The sequence below is a fragment of the Sebastes fasciatus genome, chromosome 20 (genome assembly GCF_043250625.1).
Source record: "Sebastes fasciatus isolate fSebFas1 chromosome 20, fSebFas1.pri, whole genome shotgun sequence".
Taxonomy (NCBI): domain Eukaryota; kingdom Metazoa; phylum Chordata; class Actinopteri; order Perciformes; family Sebastidae; genus Sebastes; species Sebastes fasciatus.
Genome location: NC_133814.1, coordinates 13,030,894 through 13,050,971, shown reverse-complemented (window position 1 = coordinate 13,050,971; position 20,078 = coordinate 13,030,894). Strand labels below are relative to the sequence as shown.

Genomic DNA, 20,078 nt, shown 5'->3' with positions numbered 1-20,078 from the left:
TCTGTAAAAAGTGTGTTGGGGATGTTTTCTGTTCGTAGTTCCTTATAGATCTCAACCACAAGGAAGCTATAAATGTCACTGCCTTCCGAGGCAGTTTCAAGAAACCAAAAGCAAATCTACTGTTCTGTGAAATCAGACCAACTGAAGAGGCTAGACGGTGATTTTAACTGAGAAATCATTAAAATATCATTTTAAAATAGTTAGAAAACAAAACAAACAATATTTATATTGAGCAGCATTTGAAAGCTTTATCTAGGTTCATAAAAAAAAAAAATCAACGTGTCATATTATATTTGCACATCATAAAGATACACAGGCACAAACATGAAACATACAGCTGGTATAAAGCAATTACCACTGATAAACATGTAAAACAGGGGCACATTTACTTGATTGACCTACCTTTGACAAGTAGCACATTATGGCCGTTAATAAGGAAGTAGCAGGCGGAGCAAAGGTCTCTGTGGTTGTACAAGGCCAAAAAGGAGAAGCAGCTATTTACTTAGTCACTTGCCAATATGAGAGGGGACCAGAGGTTACAGAGGGAGGACATGGTTAAGAATTAAAAGTCAACACCACTGGAATAAAGTTAATATTGGACCACATCAATCCAGGCACGAAGAATTTCTCTGCCAACCTCAAGTGCTTTTGTCAACACACCCGTGGCAGCACTGAAAATAGAACCGCAAAGTTTATCTTGAGACAACAAAAGGATTTTACAAGTCCATAGTATGAGTGTAGCTTAATAAACCACAATAACGATGAAGCTTTCATCTTCCAAAATCACCTCAGACCACTTTCTGCTGTGTGTCTTCCTGAGTCTACTTTGGGTAAGTATTTCTTTTTTTTACCTTTCCACTCTGATAGTGATCAGATAGTCTACCTATTCAAAAGAAGGTTACCCGTAACAAAAGAAAAGCATCCAAACCACAGCGATGCTTCAGTGCATGATATGAGTCATAACCAAATTCAGACAGCGGAATTACATTGTCTGCAATGTCAGTATGTACAGAAAAACAAAAAGACTTGCACAACATAAGAATGATGGACTTTTTCAGATGGTGAAATATGAATTCATTTTTTCATGGCTGCAGTAATCTATTCTCACTTACTTCCTCAGAGAAACAAAGGCATGAATGAGGAAATAACAATGTAAAACGTAAAGGGAGCTCCAGCATTTGGTATCTTGTTTATTGAATATTTTAGACAAAGCGATGTAGCTGGATACTGTTTAGTATTATTATCTGTATTTATTAGAATAATGGAATTTATTATTTATAATATCATAGAAAATGTAGCCCATGGAAGATATTTTACGTAACTACTGTGCACAAATATATGTGTTTTATGAACAGCTCTTTTAGTAGCATATCTTGGGTGTTGTACTTGTTGAGATTTAGAGGTCGAAGTACAGAACGCTACAACAATTTCCGGGCCATAATTTGCATTTGAAGATGTCAGATGTTTCCTCAAGTTTCCTGCACAACAATGTCATATATTAGTCTTAAGTTGTATGTAAGTGATGTGAGTTTTTGTACCTATAAGGAAAGATTGTTTACTAAAAAGTAGAATACAACGCCTCTAAACAGTGGTGTTGTCTTCATTTAACTCCCTTGTCACACTGCTGGTCACAGTATGTTAGACACAATATAATAGCAGAAATTATATTGTTTTGGGATACTCAAAGATTGCATTAGAGTGAACTATGAGTCCAGAGTCACATGAACACTTCTGGAAATTTTGTTCAAAATTAATTTTTGTTTTGGGGGGTGGGGTTATGCCATTCTCTCTGTGTACCAACCATTCCTATTTGTTTTTTAGGGTTCCACTGACTCCAACACAACATCATCAGCACCAGACACAACACTGACAAGTTCAACAAACCCAACAGAGACAACAATACGGTTAACCACTCCATTGCCAACCCTTCAAACAACAAAAGCACGTAAGTTTGAGCCGCTGTCCTTTATCTTTGGTTGGTGACATGTTTGTATTTGCTTGTATTCTGGTGCAGACTTGTGTGAAGGCCAATTATGATGTTGGATGTGGCGTCTCAAACTTTCTTTAATGAAACTGTCAAATCGTTATCTTTTCAGCTCCTGAAGATGTGAGAAACGTGACAGTGTTGACACAAGACGAAAGTAGCATAACTCTGAAGTGGGACAAAGTTAACAACATCTCAACATACTTCCTACAATATGATAACAAAGAGGACCCCATCAACGTAACTCATCAAAATGCATCAGTTACACATGTGGCTACTTCTCTGACTGCTGGGAGAGAATATAATTTCACTCTCATCACCACGTTTGAGGGGGTCAACAGCACTGGATACAGATTTCAGGCTGTCACTGGTAGGTGATCGTTGACATTTGAAATCAGGCATTCTGCTTGTGATAGACAAATTGCTGTATTTAATTGTACTTGTAATAATCATTTTTCACACAACTTCCTATTTATCAATTAGGCAAAATATAACTTGCAACAGCTAATATCGAGACGTGGTAATATATACATGTTTGGCGGCACCAAACCCCGATATATAATATGATTTAAAGTTTCTGAGTAACAGAGGGGTGTTGCCCACTTAATATTGTTGACTGTGGCTTATGAAATACTGTAATGTAATGCAAATTATTGTTTGAAAAAACTACACAAAACACAAAATTTTATCAGGGGTATCCGGATAATCCACAGATTTTGTTACAGTATCTTCTCCATGTCTTTTTTCATCCTAGCTCCTCTTAATGCAGAAGGTTTCAAATCACTTGACCAAACTGAGACCAGTATAACTCTGCAGTGGGAAAAAGTGGAAAATATCTCTAACTATATAATTGCATTCAATGCAAGTGAGATAAATGTCCCTGCATCAGCAGCACAACAAGTGAATCACACAATCTCAGGGCTCACAAGTGGGACTGAATACAACTTCACTCTCTTCACTGTGTTTGAAACTGTTAAAAGCAGAGGAGTAAACCACTTAGCAGTCACTGGTAAGATGTCTTTCTGCTTATATAGGCCAACAACAAGAGCCAGGGCAGAGCTCTGTAACAATATCTAATTCAAAATTTCTTATTATTAATAGATTTATGTTGCTCACTTAACATTTTTGACTGTTGCTGATAAAATAACTATTCATTTGCTAAAAATACACCACAAAACCCTTTTATTGTGGTGAAAGCCTCGCACTTGCATTCTCTAATGAAACTGTCAACTCTTTATCTTTTCAGCACCTGAAAATGTGAAGAACGTGAACGTGTCAACACAAGATGAGAGTAGCATAACTCTGATGTGGGACAAAGTTAACAACATCTCAACATACTTCCTACAATATGACAACAAAGAGGACACCATCAACGTAACTCATCAAGACGCATCAGTTAAATATGTGGTTTCTCCTCTGTCTGCTGGGAGAAAATACAATTTCACTCTCATCACTGCGTCTAATGGGGTCAACAGCACTGGATACAGATTTGACGCTGTCACTGGTAGGTGATCTTACATTTGCTATCAGGCATTTTGCTTGTGATAGGCAGATTAAAGACAAATTGCTGTATTTAATTGTACTTGTAATAATCATTTCCTCACATACCTCCCTATTTATTAATTGAGTGAAATACAACTTGCATGACATGATAATATACACATGTGTGGCGGTACCAAACCTTGACGGCCGTGACAAAGCTTAAAGTCACCACAAAACCCTTTATTGTGGTGAAAGCCTCGCACTTGCATTCTCTAATGAAACTGTCAACTCTTTATCTTTTCAGCACCTGAAAATGTGAAGAATGTGAACGTGTCACATTTTATCAGGGATATTCTGTCATTTATTTAAACTCCATGTCTTTTTACATCCTAGTTCCTCCTAATGCAGTGGGTTTCAAATCTGCTGACCAAAATGAGACCAGTATAACTCTGCAGTGGCAAAAAGTGCAGGACATCCGCGACTATATACTTTTGTTCAATGGATCTGAGATAATTGTCAATGCATCATCAACCAACGTGACAGTGACAGAATTAATCCCAGGGCTCATAAATGGGACTAAATACGACTTCACTCTCTTCACTGTGTTTGGAAATGTCAGAAGCAGCGGAGTAAACCACTCTGCAGCTACTGGTAAGTGAATTTTCCTCTCATTGCCATATAATAAGAGCCAGACCAGAGCTCTGGAAAGATAACATATTTAAAGTTTCTCAACAGAGGGGTCTTGCTCACTCAATATTTTTGAGTGTGTCTGATGAAATACTCAATGTCTTTTTACATCCTAGCTCCCAGTAATGCAGAAGATTTCAAAGTAGTTGCACTTAATGAGACCAGTATAACTCTGCAGTGGAAAAAAGTGGGAAATATTTTCAACTATAGCCTTAAGTTCAGTGAAGGAGAGATAAATGTGACTGCATCAGAGGGATCTGACCACAATCAATCTCAGAAGTGGGACTAAACACGGTTTCACTCTTTTCATTGTGTTTGAAAATGTCAGAAGCAGTGGAACAAACACTGCATTTACCAGTAAGATGTTTTCCCTCTGATATAGGCCAACAACAACCAGGACAGTGCTCTGTTACAATATGTACATTTTATTTTCCTATTAACAGATGCTCACTTAATATTTTTGACTGTTGCGGATAAAATAATGGAATTAAAAACAAAATGCTGTATTTTATTGCACTTGTAACTACCATTTTAACACTCTTTCCTCTTTGTAAGTTCAGCAAAACAGAACTTGCAGTTGAATAGATAATATAGAGACGTGATTACTTTATATTTACGAGGACTAACTTCTCTTTACATCCTAGTTCCTCATAACGCAGAAGATTTAAAATCAGTTGGACAAAATGAGACCAGTATAAATCTGCAGTGGGAAATGTTTGCCCTAAAAGAGCAGATTCAGAAAACTTTTAAATAATGTTTCATTAATTATAATTGTTCACAAATAAAAACAAAACAAAAGTTATGACAAACATTTCACTAATTATTTTACAAAAAGGACATGAACATTGTATTGATAAATTACAGCACCCTCGTTCTCACCGAGAACTCCCTGAGAATGAGAACAGGCTGATATATAATATAATTTAAAGTTTCTGAGTAACAGAGGGGTGTTGCTAACTTAATATTGTTGACTGTGGCTGATGAAATACTGTAATGTAATGCAACTTATTGTTTGAAAAAAATACACGAAGCATATATCCTGTCACTTATTTAAACTCAGATTTTGTTACAGTATCTTCTCCATGTCTTTTTACATCCTAGCTCCTCCTGATGCAGAAGGTTTCAAATCACTTGACCAAAATGAGACCAGTATAACTCTGCAGTGGCAAAGAGTGGGAACTATCTCTAACTATGTACTTGTGTTCAATGGAAGTGAGATAAATGTCCCTGCATCAGCGGAACAAGTGACACACACAATCTCAGAGCTCACAAGTGGGACTAAATACAACGTCGCTCTCTTCGCTGTGTTTGAAAATGTTAGAAGCAGAGGAGTAAACCTCTCTGCAGCTACAGGTAAGTGAATGTTCCTCTCATAGCCATATAACAAGAGCCAAACCATGTCTTGCTCATTTAATATTGTTTTACTGTAGCTGATGAAATACTGTAATGTAATGCAACTTATTATTTGTTTGAAAAAACTACACAAAACACAACATTTTATCAGGGGTATCCGTATAATCCACAGATTTTGTTACAGTATCTTCTCCATGTCTTTTTTCATCCTAGCTCCTCTTAATGCAGTAGATTTCAAATCACTTGACCAAAATGAGACCAGTATAACTCTGCAGTGGCAAAGAGTGGGAACTATCTCTAACTATGTACTTGTGTTCAATGGAAGTGAGATAAATGTCCCTGCATCAGCAGCACAACAAGTGAATCACACAATCTCAGGGCTCACAAGTGGGACTGAATACAACTTCACTCTCTTCACTGTGTTTGAAAATGTTAGAAGCAGAGGAGCAAACCTCTTTGCAGTCACGGGTAAGATGTCTTTCTGCTGATATAGGCCAACAACAAGAGCCAGGGCAGAGCTCTGTAACAATATCCAATTCAAAGTTTCTTATTATTAATAGATTTATATTGCTCACTTAACATTTTTAACTGTTGCTGATAAAATAATTACTATTCATTTGCTAAAAATACACCACAAAACCCTTTATTGTGGTGAAAGCCTCGCACTTGCATTCTCTAATGAAACTGTCAACTCTCTATCTTTTCAGCACCTGAAAATGTGAAGAACGCGAACGTGTCGACACAAGATGAGAGTAGCATAACTCTGATGTGGGACAAAGTTAACAGCATCTCAACATACTTCCTACGATATGACAACAAAGAGGACCCCATCAACGTAACTCATCAAGACGCATCAGTTACACATGTGGTTACTTCTCTGACTGCTGGGAGAAAATATTATTTCACTGTCATCACTCTGTTTGAGGGGGTCAACAGCACTGGACGCTGGATTGAAGCTGTCACTGGTAGGTGATCTTACATTTGGATTCAGACATTTGGCTCGTGATATGCAAATTAAAGAAAAAGTGCTGTATTTAATTGTACTTTTAACTACCCTTTTCACCACCTTCCTCTTTGTCATTAGAAGAAAACAAAACTTGCAACAGCTAATATAGAGACATGATTAGATACTGCGTGCAATTACAAGGATTAATGTCTCACTACATTCTAGCTCCTCGTAACATACAAATTTATCAGGGGTATCCGTATAATCCACAGATTTTGTTACAGTATCTTCTCCATGTCTTTTTACATACTAGCTCCTCTTAATGCAGAAGGTTTCAAATCACTTGACCAAAATGAGACCAGTATAACTCTGCAGTGGCAAAACGTGGGAAATATCCCTTACTATATACTTGTGTTCAATGGAAGTGAAAACAACGTCACTGCATCAGCGGCACAAGTGACACACACAATCTCAGAGCTCACAAGTGGGACTGAATATTACTTCAGGCTCTTCACTGTTTTTGAAAATATCAGAAGCAGTGGAGTAAACTACAGTCCAGTCACTGGTAAGATGTTTTCCCTCTAATAATAAAAGTCTATAACAAAGCAAAAAAAGCTGTAATAATAACTTATTTATGGTTTCTCGGTAACAGGGGAGTTGCTCGCTTCGTATATTGGACTGTTGCTGCTAAAATACTGAAATTGAATGTAACTTATTGTTTGAATAGAAAATGCACAAAACATTTTATCAGGGATATCCTATCAATTTTTTTAAATTTTGTGACAATTCCTTCATCGTGTTTCTTTACATTCTAGCTCCACGTAACACAGACGTGTTAGAATCAGTCGGACAAAATGAGACCAGTATAACTCTTCAGTGGGAAAAAGTGGATGGCATCCTCAACTATACACTTGTGTTCAATGAAACGATGATAAACGTCACAGCATCAGAGGGACTAGAAACCGTGACGCGCACAATCTTAGAGCTCATAACTGTGACTAAATACAATATCACTCTCTTCACTGTGTTCAAAAATGTCAGAAGCAGCGGATTAAACACCACTGCATTTACTGGTAAGATGATTTCCCTCTGATATGAGCCAGGACAGAGCTGTTGACAGATCACTGCTGCTCACTTAGTATCACTGTTTTTGAGAAAATATCAGAATGGAGTGAAAGTTTTAAAAAAAGTAACATATTATGCGGTAACACTTTATAATAACCATCATTAATAAATGTAAATTGATAATAAAATCATCTTTAGTTTGTTATTTTACTATTAACAAACAATGATATGATAATTAATAATATTTACTAATATTAGTAATGCTATAATTAATGTTATTTTAACAGTTTATTGTTGTTCACATTATAACATTTTATATGCTATATTAAGTACTTGTTAATGATTGACAAAGGATTTCTATAACATCTATAAACATGACATAGATTGATATACCAGATATTTGTAGCACTTTTTTAATGGTTAATAATTGTTTTGTAAACTGTCTATGCACATTAATCGGATGGCTATTATAAAGGTGCAACTGATGATTATAACACCTTGTTAAATGGTTAATAAATACTTTGTAAAGTAATCTATAAATATGATTTAAATAGATACGCAATACTTTGTCAATGATTAATAATTGGTTTCTGGTCCATCTATATATGTAATGTTTATAGATGTTTTACAAATGATTTCTTAAAGGTTTACAAATAATTTAGTAATTATAAACAAATTCTTATCAGCTATGATAATTATTTCATATTCCATAAACTAATGCTAAAATAACTAATAACTAATAACTTACTATTTACTAATACTTAGTAAACATTAGTAATCACCATTTCATTGTTTGTTAACAGTAAACTATCATTTCAGTTTAATTAACTATCAATTTACCATTTATTAATGATGGTTATTATAAAGTGTTACCGATTATAACAACTGTTTCCTCTGTCCTCTTTCAGCTCCTGGAAATGTTAATAATGTGACTGTGTTGACACAAAACGAGAATAGTATAACTCTGTCGTGGAACAAGGTTAACAACATCTCAACATACTTCCTACAAAATGATAATGGAAGTTCCACTGAGGTCAATGGCAACACATTTTATCAAGAGGCACCAGTTACCTACGAGGTCTCTTCGCTTAATGCTGGGACAAAATATAATTTCATTCTCATCACTCGCTTTGAGAAAGTCAACAGCACTGGATTCTCATTTAACGCTGTGACTGGTAGGTGACCTTTGAGTATATACTTAAAGCCAGGTGTTTTGCTTATGATATGCAAATCATACACAAATTGCTGTATTTAACTGTACCTTTTAAAAAAAACCTTTATCAAATAGCCCCACCCGACACAAATTCAACTTCCAACAGACATAGGATTTAGAGGAACTAATGTTTATTGACATTACATTATACTACCTATTCATTATGCACAAGAGTTTGCAACAGATGAATAACATCAAAGCAAAGTAACACTGCAGTGAAAAAGTAGAAAATAGATGCTAAGAACTTGAATTCAATGGAACACACAACTGTATATAGTGACCTGGACCTCATTATAGAAAAATATCCTAACTGCTCGTCATATCTTAAGTTTCAAAGATAAGAAAAAATCTTATCTTCCTATTACAGAAGCAATTCCTAAACTCATGGCTGTGTCCTATCCTATCTTATCTTAACTTAAGAAATCCTAACTAACTGTAAATTTAATCCTTTAATCCGCACTTGTGTCTTGTGACTCATGTCTGTATCTTTGATTAAAATGTACTGGTAAACTACTCCACATGGACACGACATAATATCAACGGCTCTCACTTGTCACTGACTTTTAGGATTCCTAACTTGGGAAATCCCTAAGTTATAACGCTTCTGTAATAGCTAAATACTTATCCAAAGAGGAATAATGATGATAAATGCAGTAAGGAAACATGTTTTTGTAATACCAAAATCGCTAAATGTCATTCTAAACTGAGATAAAATAGGATGTCAGACTTATAAAGTTTCTGTAATGAGGCCCCAGGACTTGTACTGCCTGGATAAAGCTACACAGGCGTCTAACTTGTAAAGGCTCAACCCGACTGTCTCCAAAATATGTCATAATACGCAGGCTATTACTCACACCCCATCTTCAAGTCAGACTGAATCTGTATTTTTAGACCTCTTAGAAAGCTTCTATTCAAAGTTTCTTTCTGCATTTGAAATGTATTCACATTGATACATGTTGTGTGTATTTTCAGTTCCCTCAATGTTGCCTTTGGTCAATGTGACTGAACGCTCTGTGACCAGCATAACCCTGACGTGGCAGAGAGAGAATAAAGACTGGGACTACTTTTTCGAAATGAATGGGGTAAATCCACAACTTCTCACAAATAGAGCTTTGGATGTTGAGTCCCGTTCATTCACGTCTCTCCAGCCTGGAACAGCGTATCGATTCAGCGTGATCACAGTGTTCTCTGGACTCAACAGCACCGCTTATGAAGACTTCACAGTAACAGGTATATACACACCTTCTCAAAAACTGTTGTCAATGTATATTTTCCAATATGACTAATGACATTTGTTCCACATGCAAATTTAAAAAGTCATGTTTCTTGAAAATTATTATTTTTTGATTGAATTATGTATAACTTTAACAAATGAAGGCTTTTTGTCTGCAATTATTTTCTCATTCATTTCAGCCATAGACTGTACCAATGTAACCTGGCATGTTACTACCTCATCGATCCAAGGAAGGGTTGAAGGCTTGTTCTCAAATGCAACAGCCACTAATAAATCCCAAACTCATGTCAGTCCTGGAGGAAGCAACGTGTCATTTACTGGCCTCTACCCTGGCGACACCTATAACGTGTCTCTTGAGTATGAAATAAATTCCAGGACCTTTCAACAGTGTAGCCACAAGCTGACAATCAGTAAGTACAAATTTGTCTTAACACATTAACTAAATATTTGTCTACACTTCCCGCAGAAATAATGTGAAGTACTAACATTAACCATATTTTAAGAATAAAGATTTCAAAGCATTTGAACCATAATGATAGAGGAATGTGCCGTGTACATTCATGTGATTAATTAAGTTTTTTGTGTGTGCTTGAAACCAAAAAACTTCAGCGCACTCTACAGCACCTTTTATTCACACACCACAAATGAATGCTATTGCTATTTGAAATGGTTCTCTATGATTATTATTATGGGCTGTAGCTATAATCATCTTTAATATCAATTAATGTATTTAAATAATAGATTAATTACTTTAAAAAGTGAAAAGAAAATATGAAATGCACACAAATACCCCACCCAAAGTGGACAAATTGCAATTTTTTTCCCGACCAACAATCAAAATTCCCAATCATTCAATGTACCCACTAAATAAAACAGAGAAAAGCAGCAAATCCTCACTCTGGTAAAGCTGGAATGATTGGCATTGTTGTGACTTAAAGGTCATATTGATAACATTTTCATGTAGACAAATAATTTAAAATAAATAATACATCCACAGAGCTTTTAGAAAGTAGTGGGATAAAAGTGTCGCTTTTCCTAGAAACAATTATTATGATTGTGAAATAATCATTTTAAAAATGTTGGCGGGTCCAAAAGGAATGTTTTGTTTATCTCTGTGGAAGAGATATCTGATGTTTGCTTCCCACTTCTAACAAGGTGTGACATCTAGTAGCTCAATGTTATCAGTGTTATCAATAGCACCTTTAAGCAACTTATCATTAATAGGCTATTAGTGGGAATAAAAGATGATTGAAATGCATGAATTTGTCTTTTTTTTTTTTGCCAATACTTAACACTAGAATGTGTTGTTGTTCCTGATTGTATTATAAAAGCACATTTCCACTTCTTTTACTCAGTTCCTCCGCCTTTACGTGGTCACTGTGAGTACTGGGCAGCTGGCTATTCTCTCTTAATCGTCTTGGATGAACCAGACGGTGTGTGGACTTCAGTGGAAGTGAACGTGTCAGGGGAAAGTTACCCAGAGCATGGAAATGGGGAAGAGCGTCTCAGAATCTATATATCTGGATTCCAACCTGCTAAAACATATAATGTGTCTTTAACTTCACTGTCCGGGATCGAAAGGAGCAATGAACCATTAGTTATTTTGTGTCGTACTGATCCAAGGGGTGAGTCAAAGTGACGTTTGCTGATGTAACATTTTAACAATATATTGTCACATTTTTTATTATTGTGCTGTTTGGAATCAGTTATATTACTTGCTTGTTGGTTTTGACATCTGCTGTGTTGAGTATCTACTGTATGTTACAAAGCATTTAATCCAGATTCTACTCCCTGTAGGAGTCATTGCAGGGGCAGTATTTGCTGTTCTGCTTTTTTGTGTCCTGGTCTGTCTGGCTGTCTTCATTTTTTTTAAAAGACCAGATATTATCAGGTTGGTGCTGCCTCAGTTATTAGATTATTTCCCTGAAATGTACTGAATTGCACTCAATCAGACAACATCTTTGCTTCTTTCTCACAGCAGGAAAAAGCAATTAATCGGTGGTTCCAAACAACCAAAAAAAAAGTGCAAGTAAGTATAAGTCATCTCTTCATAATGTTAACACCACTGTCAGAAGACAATGTAGTGAAAATAGAAAATTAGGTCTTGTATAATTAGAGAGAATTAGTAGGTTAAACCCTAATATTTATATATGTCCATGTCTTACATATCATTACTACATGACATGAGTTCTACTTTTGTTGTGTGTTTTTTTCAGAGCTATTTCTGTGGCAAAGTTTCCAGACCACTTCGACCAACTGGGTGTGGACGAGAACAGAGGTTTCAGCCAGGAATATGAGGTGCAGTTAAAAAAACGAATCATGTTTTGTTCCTCTTCTATGTCTTCCTGTTTTCGTATATGACCGTAAACCTGTGTGTGCTGTGGTTCTGTTTCTTTTACTTGGCCATTGACCATTGTCTCAATCACACGTCTGTGTCATCTGCCAACTTCCATGCAGAGCCTCAGTCCTGTTGGCACGGAGCAAACACGAAAGGCAGCTACTGAACCTGAGAACAAAGCGAGGAATCGTTTCAACAACGTCCTGCCATGTAAGCCTGTCCTTCTGACTGCTGGACCACACTATCATGAGCAATAGAGACTCACGAATTCTAAGCAATGTGTACTTTGTTGTGGTGCATTGCAGCTAAACCATCTTCTGTTTTCCTCATCCTAGATGACTGGTGTCGGGTGAAGCTTACATCCAGTCCCAATGGATCCTCCGACTACATTAATGCCAATTACATGCCAGTAGGTATTACCTGATAATGGTCAAAGGCCAGATTTGATAAGCTTGAATCATTAATTATCTGTAGTGAAGTTGCCACAGTTGCAAGTAAGTGGTTGCTAAAACATCTGCACATGAACATTAATTTGAAGTCAAGCAATTTATGCTGACTTTGTGTGCTTTTATGAGCACAAAATTGTGTTTTATGTCACACTAAGCAACGAAGGACTTGTACAAGCTACAGAAGTGTTCGTGTTAACCTTGGCAATTGCTTCTCAGGGCTACAACAGCAGCAGAGAGTACATCGCCACCCAGGGTCCTCTGCCCTCCACAGTCAATGATTTCTGGAGAATGATCTGGGAACAAAGAGTGAACGGCATCGTCATGGTAACCAACTGCACCGAGGGAGGAAAGGTGAGTCATCAGGAAGATTTTGAGATGTTTTATTGACAGATTTTAAGGGAAGTGCGAACTTAATTTAGTGAGTCCTTGTGAATCATTTGCTCTTATAGCTAATGTGTTTTCAAATGATGTCAGTTTACGTTACTGTGCACACAATTCTTTTTTGTGGGGTTTTTCAGTCTCCACAAAGAACTGACCGCCACATTAAAACAACTTCAATAACTTCAATAACCTCATTTTGTTTTTTGTATGTTTCTTTTTCCCAGACTAAGTGTCAACGATACTGGCCTGCAGACCGTAAACCTTGCCTTAACGGAGAGCTGTTGGTCACCATCAGATCTGAGCAGGAGGAGCCTTACTGGACATTGAGGGAATTTAGCGTGAAACACGTACGAAACATCTCTACATTTTTTACGGTGTAACTAAATAGGTTGGGTATTAATATATTTCCAAGTCACGAAGCCCAACAAAGTGAATGAAAACTGTGACTGTGTCAGAGCACAAATAACAATTTATAGAAAATGTTAAATGTAGTTTGCTGTAAAGCTTATTTGAATTTGTACACATTTGCTTTTAAAGAGGATAACGCTCGACGACTTCAACGTTGACTTTGTGAGTTCAAGACTGAGACTTACTTTATTTGAATTCATTTATGTGTATCGTCTTCGCAGAGCAACAACTCAGGGGAGCGCACAGTGAAACATTTTCACTTCACTGCCTGGCCTGACCACGGAGTCCCACAGGGCACCGAAGCCCTGATCCAGTTCAGAGGACTGGTGAGACGGCACATAGAGAGAGAAGGGGCTGGAGCGCCAACTGTGGTTCACTGCAGGTACAGAAAAAGTGCTTAAGTCTGGAGAGTAACCTTTGCCATAGAGTGCTGCAGGAATGATTTATATTTGTAGGCCAACCAGGAAGTAAGCATAGCCCTGGTTACCTCAACAAAAAGCCAATGGGATTTTTTCCATTGGTGTTTGGATTATAGCAGAAGCTCTGTGGCAAATAAACGTTTATGATACTTACACGTTTTGTTCAGCAAGATAATCTTCACACATTAACACCACTTTATGATTTTTGAAGTGTGAATGCAGAAGTAAAAAGCTGACGTTAGGCTATAAACGAACTACACCCTGCATGAACTCGAGTATACACAACGAGGCTGTAAAGGAGGACGAGTCGGTGTGATGACATTTAGTAGTCTCATTTAGCCACTTGTTAACAACCGCCTTTATTAAGACATGTAAAAGCTTCGAAATTCATTAGTAGGATATTTACTGGTGTATTTTATGTCGTAGAACAAAACGTTAAAATCTCTTCAGACCTTATTTCAGCCATCTAACTAAAATTAATATCTATCTGAATATCTTACTGCTGTTATATCTTATGATATACAGTAGTATATAAAATGTTATGTGTGCAACAATAAACTGATAATAGATAGTGTACTAATGTAAGCAGAATGTAATTATGGTCTCTTATCAGCTATGATTCAATATAGAATTTGTAAACTAATAATTTCACATTATACAAACTGATGATAAAATAATGTTTGCAGTTCATGAACGTTAATTATAACCTTTTTGGTTGCCTGTAAATGTCTCATTCAGCGTTTGGTTGTGCTTAGCTCCACCCTCTCGTACCAAACTATACCATATAGTTATCTCCTGAAAAATTCCTAGGAAATTATAAGGAAATTGTGGACCTGTAAAACCTGAAAAAACATTTTGAAACAGATGCTATTATAACATTGCAACTGATGATTATAATTAAATGGTTAATAAATATTTTGTAAAGCATCTATAAACATTATTTAGATAGATAGTTACTGTCAATGGTTAATAATTAGTTTCTGGTCCATCTGTCTATGTAATGTTTATAGATGCTTTACAAACATTTTCTTAAAGGTTTACAAATCATTTGCTAATCACTAAAAAATACTTAATATACAGTATATGCACATTCATTTTAAATAAAATACCAGCTTTTATAACTTTCACTGGCTTAGTTTTTATGTTAGTTGTGAGCAAGAAGAAAATGTTTTGAGGTCAGCAATGAGGGATTTCTACATAAAGTTACAAATCTACTTTGGACATCAGGACAAGCTGATGATGACCGTCATAGTTGGACACTAACTGCTAACCTTTTGCCATGTGTCACTCTCTTAGTGCTGGAGTGGGGAGGACAGGCACTATCATCGCCCTGGATGTGCTGCTTCAGCAGCTAGAGAAGGAAAGAGCAGTGGGCATCAATGGCTTTGTGCACAAGATGAGACTGAGCCGCCCACACATGGTGCAGACAGAGGTAAGACTGATCGTATTAAGGAACTTGAGGCTGAGCTACCACTTCCTTAGTTAGGTACCCGTTTAAGGGTGAGACCTTTAGACACAGCTGGTGATACAGTACAAGCACTGTTACGATATTATATATGCAGTATACAGGATGTATGAATGGTAAGCTTTGCTTTGATTTCCATCATGTAGTTGTTCATATCCATCCTCTAAAAACATGGCTCTGAAATTGTCTTTTCTACTGTCTCATTTCAACTTTTACAAGTCAATATTTTACAAAATATTTACCAAAAATAGACAGTCACATTAATGTAGGCCTCACTGTTCTAAGGTGTGTGTTTATATGCACATTGACATTAGTTGTGATGCTGAATTATAAGTCCAAACACAAAAGTTTGACCTACATTATATTAGGAAACTGAGGCTTGTTAACACCTACGAGGAAGTGACAGACAGTAAAGTTCTGCTTTTCAAATGACCAGCAAATGTGGTTTATCTATCTCCAGTCCCAGTATGTTTTCCTGCACCAAAGCATCATGGACCGTCTGCAGCCAAATGAGAAGACTGAAGAGAACATATATGAGAATTCAGACATGATCTACGTCAACGCCACTGCACTCCGAGAGCTACGTTAGCACGAATGCCTTAACTAAACAAGAATAGGCTCGTTCGAGATGAACTGCGCCTCGCCAGGGAAGTAGACGAGATCAGGCGGCAGCAGCAGGGGGCGGTGACAAAAAAATGTGGTCAATTCGGACAGTTTCCAGCCACCTTCAAAGAATTTACAGGAAGTCACAGGAATAGTTACATCCTGTTAGATCTGATCTGTATGCTACTTGTAGTTTGCAGACCACGTTCAAATTGATTTAGATTTGTTGGTTAATATATATATATATATATGTGGAGGTGTGCGTGTATCTGGCATTGTATTCTATCCATTTGTATGTCTGCCTTGTAATGAACACTTGTTTTGATAAGTGCTATATAAATAACCAATATTATATAATATAACCACACAAGATGTTTGTTATTAGAACAACCTTCAATGCACAACATGAGACTAATAGCCTACAATCTAGTGTTAAATATCACAATTACAGAGACACGTGGTGTTTGTTGTCAAAACGAAGAGACAATCCCATCATGCCCTGGGTCTTGCAGTCGGTAGAAAGCAACTGCGGCGCCTGGCTCTAAAAACTGCGTCCGCCTCGGTCTCGTGAGGTTATCGTTGCCCACGTTTGCATGACGTCCGAGCAAATCGGGCACAAGTCGAACACAAATGTAATCGGCATGCATTTTTTGGCGATCGCCGGTTAATCGATTCTGCGCAGGCCTTGCTCATCTCGAACGAGCCTATTGTCAGCACTATCTGTTAATAAAAAATTAACTTAATGAAAAACTAATTTGAAAGTCTACATGCTATATTTTGTATAACTGTAAATATCAAAAACATTTAAGTCTAATATATTTCCTGTACATGCATAGCATCTTTAGATTTTATTTAACTTGTACATTTTTTGTTTCTCTCATCTACAAAATGTGTATTTTTCTTCTTCTTCTTCTTCTTGTCAACACTCCAGGTGACCGAAAAATGTTTTCAAATTACATTTAATAGCAATAAGAAATGTCGGTAGAAAAGAATGCTTTTCTATTTGTACAAGAAATAAAATATTTTTTATTAACAAAAATATCTGAATGTGTTTTTACAAAGTCTGCAAACGAGATGAAAAACACAATATGCTGTCGCATTTACAAATTAGTGTCAAACTGTCGGAGAACAGCAACAAACTGTGTGTACATCTTGCATTATAAGTTGGCTTTAGGGTCCAGTGTTTGTCCTTAGTGTATGTTGATGGTTTTTTTGCTTCCGAGAGCAGAGAACACACCCACTCTGCTCACGCATACCTCCCCGGTGATGCCTTTATGGGTCCTGGCTAGTGGAGGCAACAGGAAAGTTACGATAGATGAGCTCCTGTCTGGCTTGTAGAGCCTCGGTGTTGGTGTCGACTGGCACTGAATGCTGCTTGCCTGGATGCAGGGGCTCAATCTTACCAGCTACAGGCGGGGGAGGCACGGAGAACTTCTTAGCGATGTTGTGCAGGACACTGCACGCCTTGATAATGTTGGCCTTTTTGTCCAAAGAGCCCTCTTGTGCAAAGCCAAGTTGCATCAGACACCTGAAACGTCTCTTCATGGAGCCCAGCGTCGTCCGCATGACGTTGTGGATCTTCGTGTGGGCGTCATTGAAGCGGGTCTCGCTGTCATTTGCAGGTTGGGGCACAGGAGTCAGGACATGTTTGCTTAATTGATAGCCTTTCCCACCTATAAGAAAAGACAGGAGAGAAGGCAATTAATAAAAAACGAAACATGTAGTATGGATTGTAGAGGGTACAAACTGGCCTTGCAGTGTACAATCTGAGAGGAATTCATAAGAAAAAGTTGATAAAACTATACACCTACTCTAAAGAAACCGCACGATTAAACCAGAAGTGAGCGCTTTCTTTAGAAGATGATAAAGCAGTAATGTTAGTAGCAGTAATTGTTACAAAATGCTAGTATCAGCGTATCAGTATACGTATCAGTGTGTATGATGTAATATGCCAATTATTAAGCCAGAGTTATTAAGTATGAAAGTTCATTCCAACAATCATTAACAAAAAAGACATTAACTTAAAGAGGACTTATTGTGCTCAGGTGCATATCAGCTGTGCTTCAGTACCTCTTTTCACCCTCTGTTTGAAACGCCCCTCCTCACAATAACATTGTAAGTGGTAAAATTACTGAATATGGGATTGCACTTTTAGCCTCGAGTGTTTCCTGCATTAATTAAGGTGATTTTTAGGCCTTTTTAACAGATTTTTCAATGTCCCACATTAGAAAATCAAGATTTGCCTGAGAAAACTTGGCATTACTGATATGTCTACCATTTCTTTTATTAGTGTGATATCTGCATTTTCTTTCTTTTTTTGGTATGATTAGGACACTTCCTGGGGGATTTCGGAGTGGTACTGGGTGTGGTGGGTTTTAATGTATTGGCTTCATATCACAATATATTCCAGAAATCTGAAATGCATAAAATATCCCACATTAGGCTAATTCACCCTACAGTATAAGATAAGATAAGATATTCTTTTATTAGTGGGGAAATTTGCAGTGTACAGCAGCAAAGGGGAGGTGCAAAAAACAAGAAGCATCAGCTAAAACAGTAAAAAAAAAAAAAAAAAAAGAGCTAGACAAAGTGTAACAAAATGTGAACCATTTAAATAGAAGGAAGTATAAAAATAGAAGCAGTATATACTTCCTTCTTTTTAAATGGTATTGAGTGGATTCTTGTCTTGAGCCCTTTCTTTACACATGCACATTTCAATTAGACAGACCTTTAAAGCCACTTAAGCCATTATCTTATTTATTGTCAGTGTTTTATGATGAGGCAAGGTTGGGAAGAGTTGTGCTCAATGTTTCACAAGCAGAAAACCTCTGACGGGCAGTGGTACTATGTAAAAAAATAATGTTAGTAAAGCCATGCACTGTACATACAGCATGATGCATATGATAGGACAACAGAGGATAGTGAAAAAAACAAGATGCATCAGCTAACACAGTAAAAAAAAAAGAGCTAAACAAAGTGTAACAAATTATGATCCATTTAAATAGAAGGAAGTATAAAAATAGGAGCAGTATATACAGTATTGACAATAAACAGACTATTAACAAATTTGCACAAGTGGGAAATGATATTGCACATTGAGAATGAATGAATGAATGAATGAATGAAATTCCACCTGAACATATCAGGTTACTGTCAGTTGTTTGGTTTGTAAGTGTAAGTGGTGTACTGGAAGCAGTGCTGGCATCTTACCAATAACCCAGTATGGGCCGTGCAGCTCCTCCTCCATCTCCCTTCCTTTGAAGGACGACTCCCACATCTCCTGCTCAAACGTGCTGCCCACACAGCACTTCTCCACACTCAGTATGTTTCCGTCTGAGTCGCATATGATCTGGCTCACCACCGACGTGTAGCCCAAGGTGTTGACGAACGACCTGAAGGTCTCCTTCTCGTACGGAGAGGCTCTGATCTTGAAGTGAGCCGGAGCCAGGACGCCCAGCACGTTGGGGATCCCGCACAGCTTCTTAATCTTTAAAGCCACGTTAGTTTTGGCGTCCTTTATTAGCGGGAATGAGATAAACTGATCCGCCAAACCCGCGATGACTCCGGACAGCGCGCTGATCACCGCGGGGCTGTCCGCCTGGTTCGGCGCGACTCTCTGCACGACGTCGGCGGACGAAAGTCCGTGCGCGAAGTAGTTGAGCGAAACCATGACGGTGGCGTCCACTGGCATGGCGGATTTCTTTAAAGCGTTGTTATTCTTCATGCGGATGCGCACCGCGTCCGTGATGAAAGCGATGCAGGGTCTGGTGAGGTGGAACATCTGGAACAAAGCGTCGTCGTCGAAGTCGTCGAAGCAGCTCGGAGGCGAACAGTCCGGTGCGACATGTCCGAGGAGTTCGTCCTGCACCGCCAGCCACACCGGCAGAGCGAAGGCCATTTGTTTACTACTGCAGCAAATACACACGTGTTTAACTCTGGTACAAGGATTACTGGATGAATGATGATGATAAACAGTAGGAAGGATCATGGAAGCAAGGTCTTCTTCTGTAATGTTTAGGCAAAGCTGCTCTCCATCACCACCCAGTGGAGA

General features: G+C 37.6%; 2 protein-coding genes across 13 annotated transcripts; one reads left to right on the top strand and one right to left on the bottom strand.

The window, feature by feature from the left end:
- Positions 1–506: 506 nt before the first annotated feature.
- On the top strand, positions 507–17,066 carry LOC141759050 (receptor-type tyrosine-protein phosphatase H-like). Of its 12 annotated transcripts, XM_074620937.1 has the most exons (25): positions 507–830; positions 1,822–1,945; positions 2,097–2,354; positions 2,739–2,993; positions 3,231–3,488; positions 3,860–4,117; positions 5,255–5,506; positions 5,720–5,974; positions 6,214–6,471; positions 6,766–7,017; positions 7,268–7,525; positions 8,426–8,692; positions 9,703–9,960; positions 10,144–10,374; positions 11,320–11,589; positions 11,762–11,855; positions 11,943–11,993; positions 12,181–12,262; positions 12,422–12,512; positions 12,638–12,711; positions 12,968–13,102; positions 13,357–13,479; positions 13,762–13,922; positions 15,256–15,391; positions 15,885–17,066. In XM_074620937.1, exons 1-25 carry the CDS (start codon positions 762–764, stop codon positions 16,011–16,013), a joined length of 4,599 nt encoding a protein of 1,532 aa, XP_074477038.1. In that variant the 5' UTR covers positions 507–761; the 3' UTR covers positions 16,014–17,066. The 12 variants fall into 12 exon arrangements, with proteins under 12 accessions (XP_074477038.1, XP_074477040.1, XP_074477041.1 ...); XM_074620939.1 differs by lacking the exon at positions 2,739–2,993; XM_074620940.1 differs by lacking the exon at positions 3,860–4,117.
- On the bottom strand, positions 17,022–20,072 carry LOC141759053 (putative nuclease HARBI1). Its single transcript, XM_074620951.1, has 2 exons — positions 19,238–20,072; positions 17,022–17,700 (listed from the first exon to the last, which is right to left on the bottom strand). The coding sequence occupies exons 1-2, from the start codon at positions 20,013–20,015 to the stop codon at positions 17,300–17,302; spliced, it is 1,179 nt and encodes a 392-aa protein (XP_074477052.1). The 5' UTR covers positions 20,016–20,072; the 3' UTR covers positions 17,022–17,299.
- Positions 20,073–20,078: the final 6 nt, after the last annotated feature.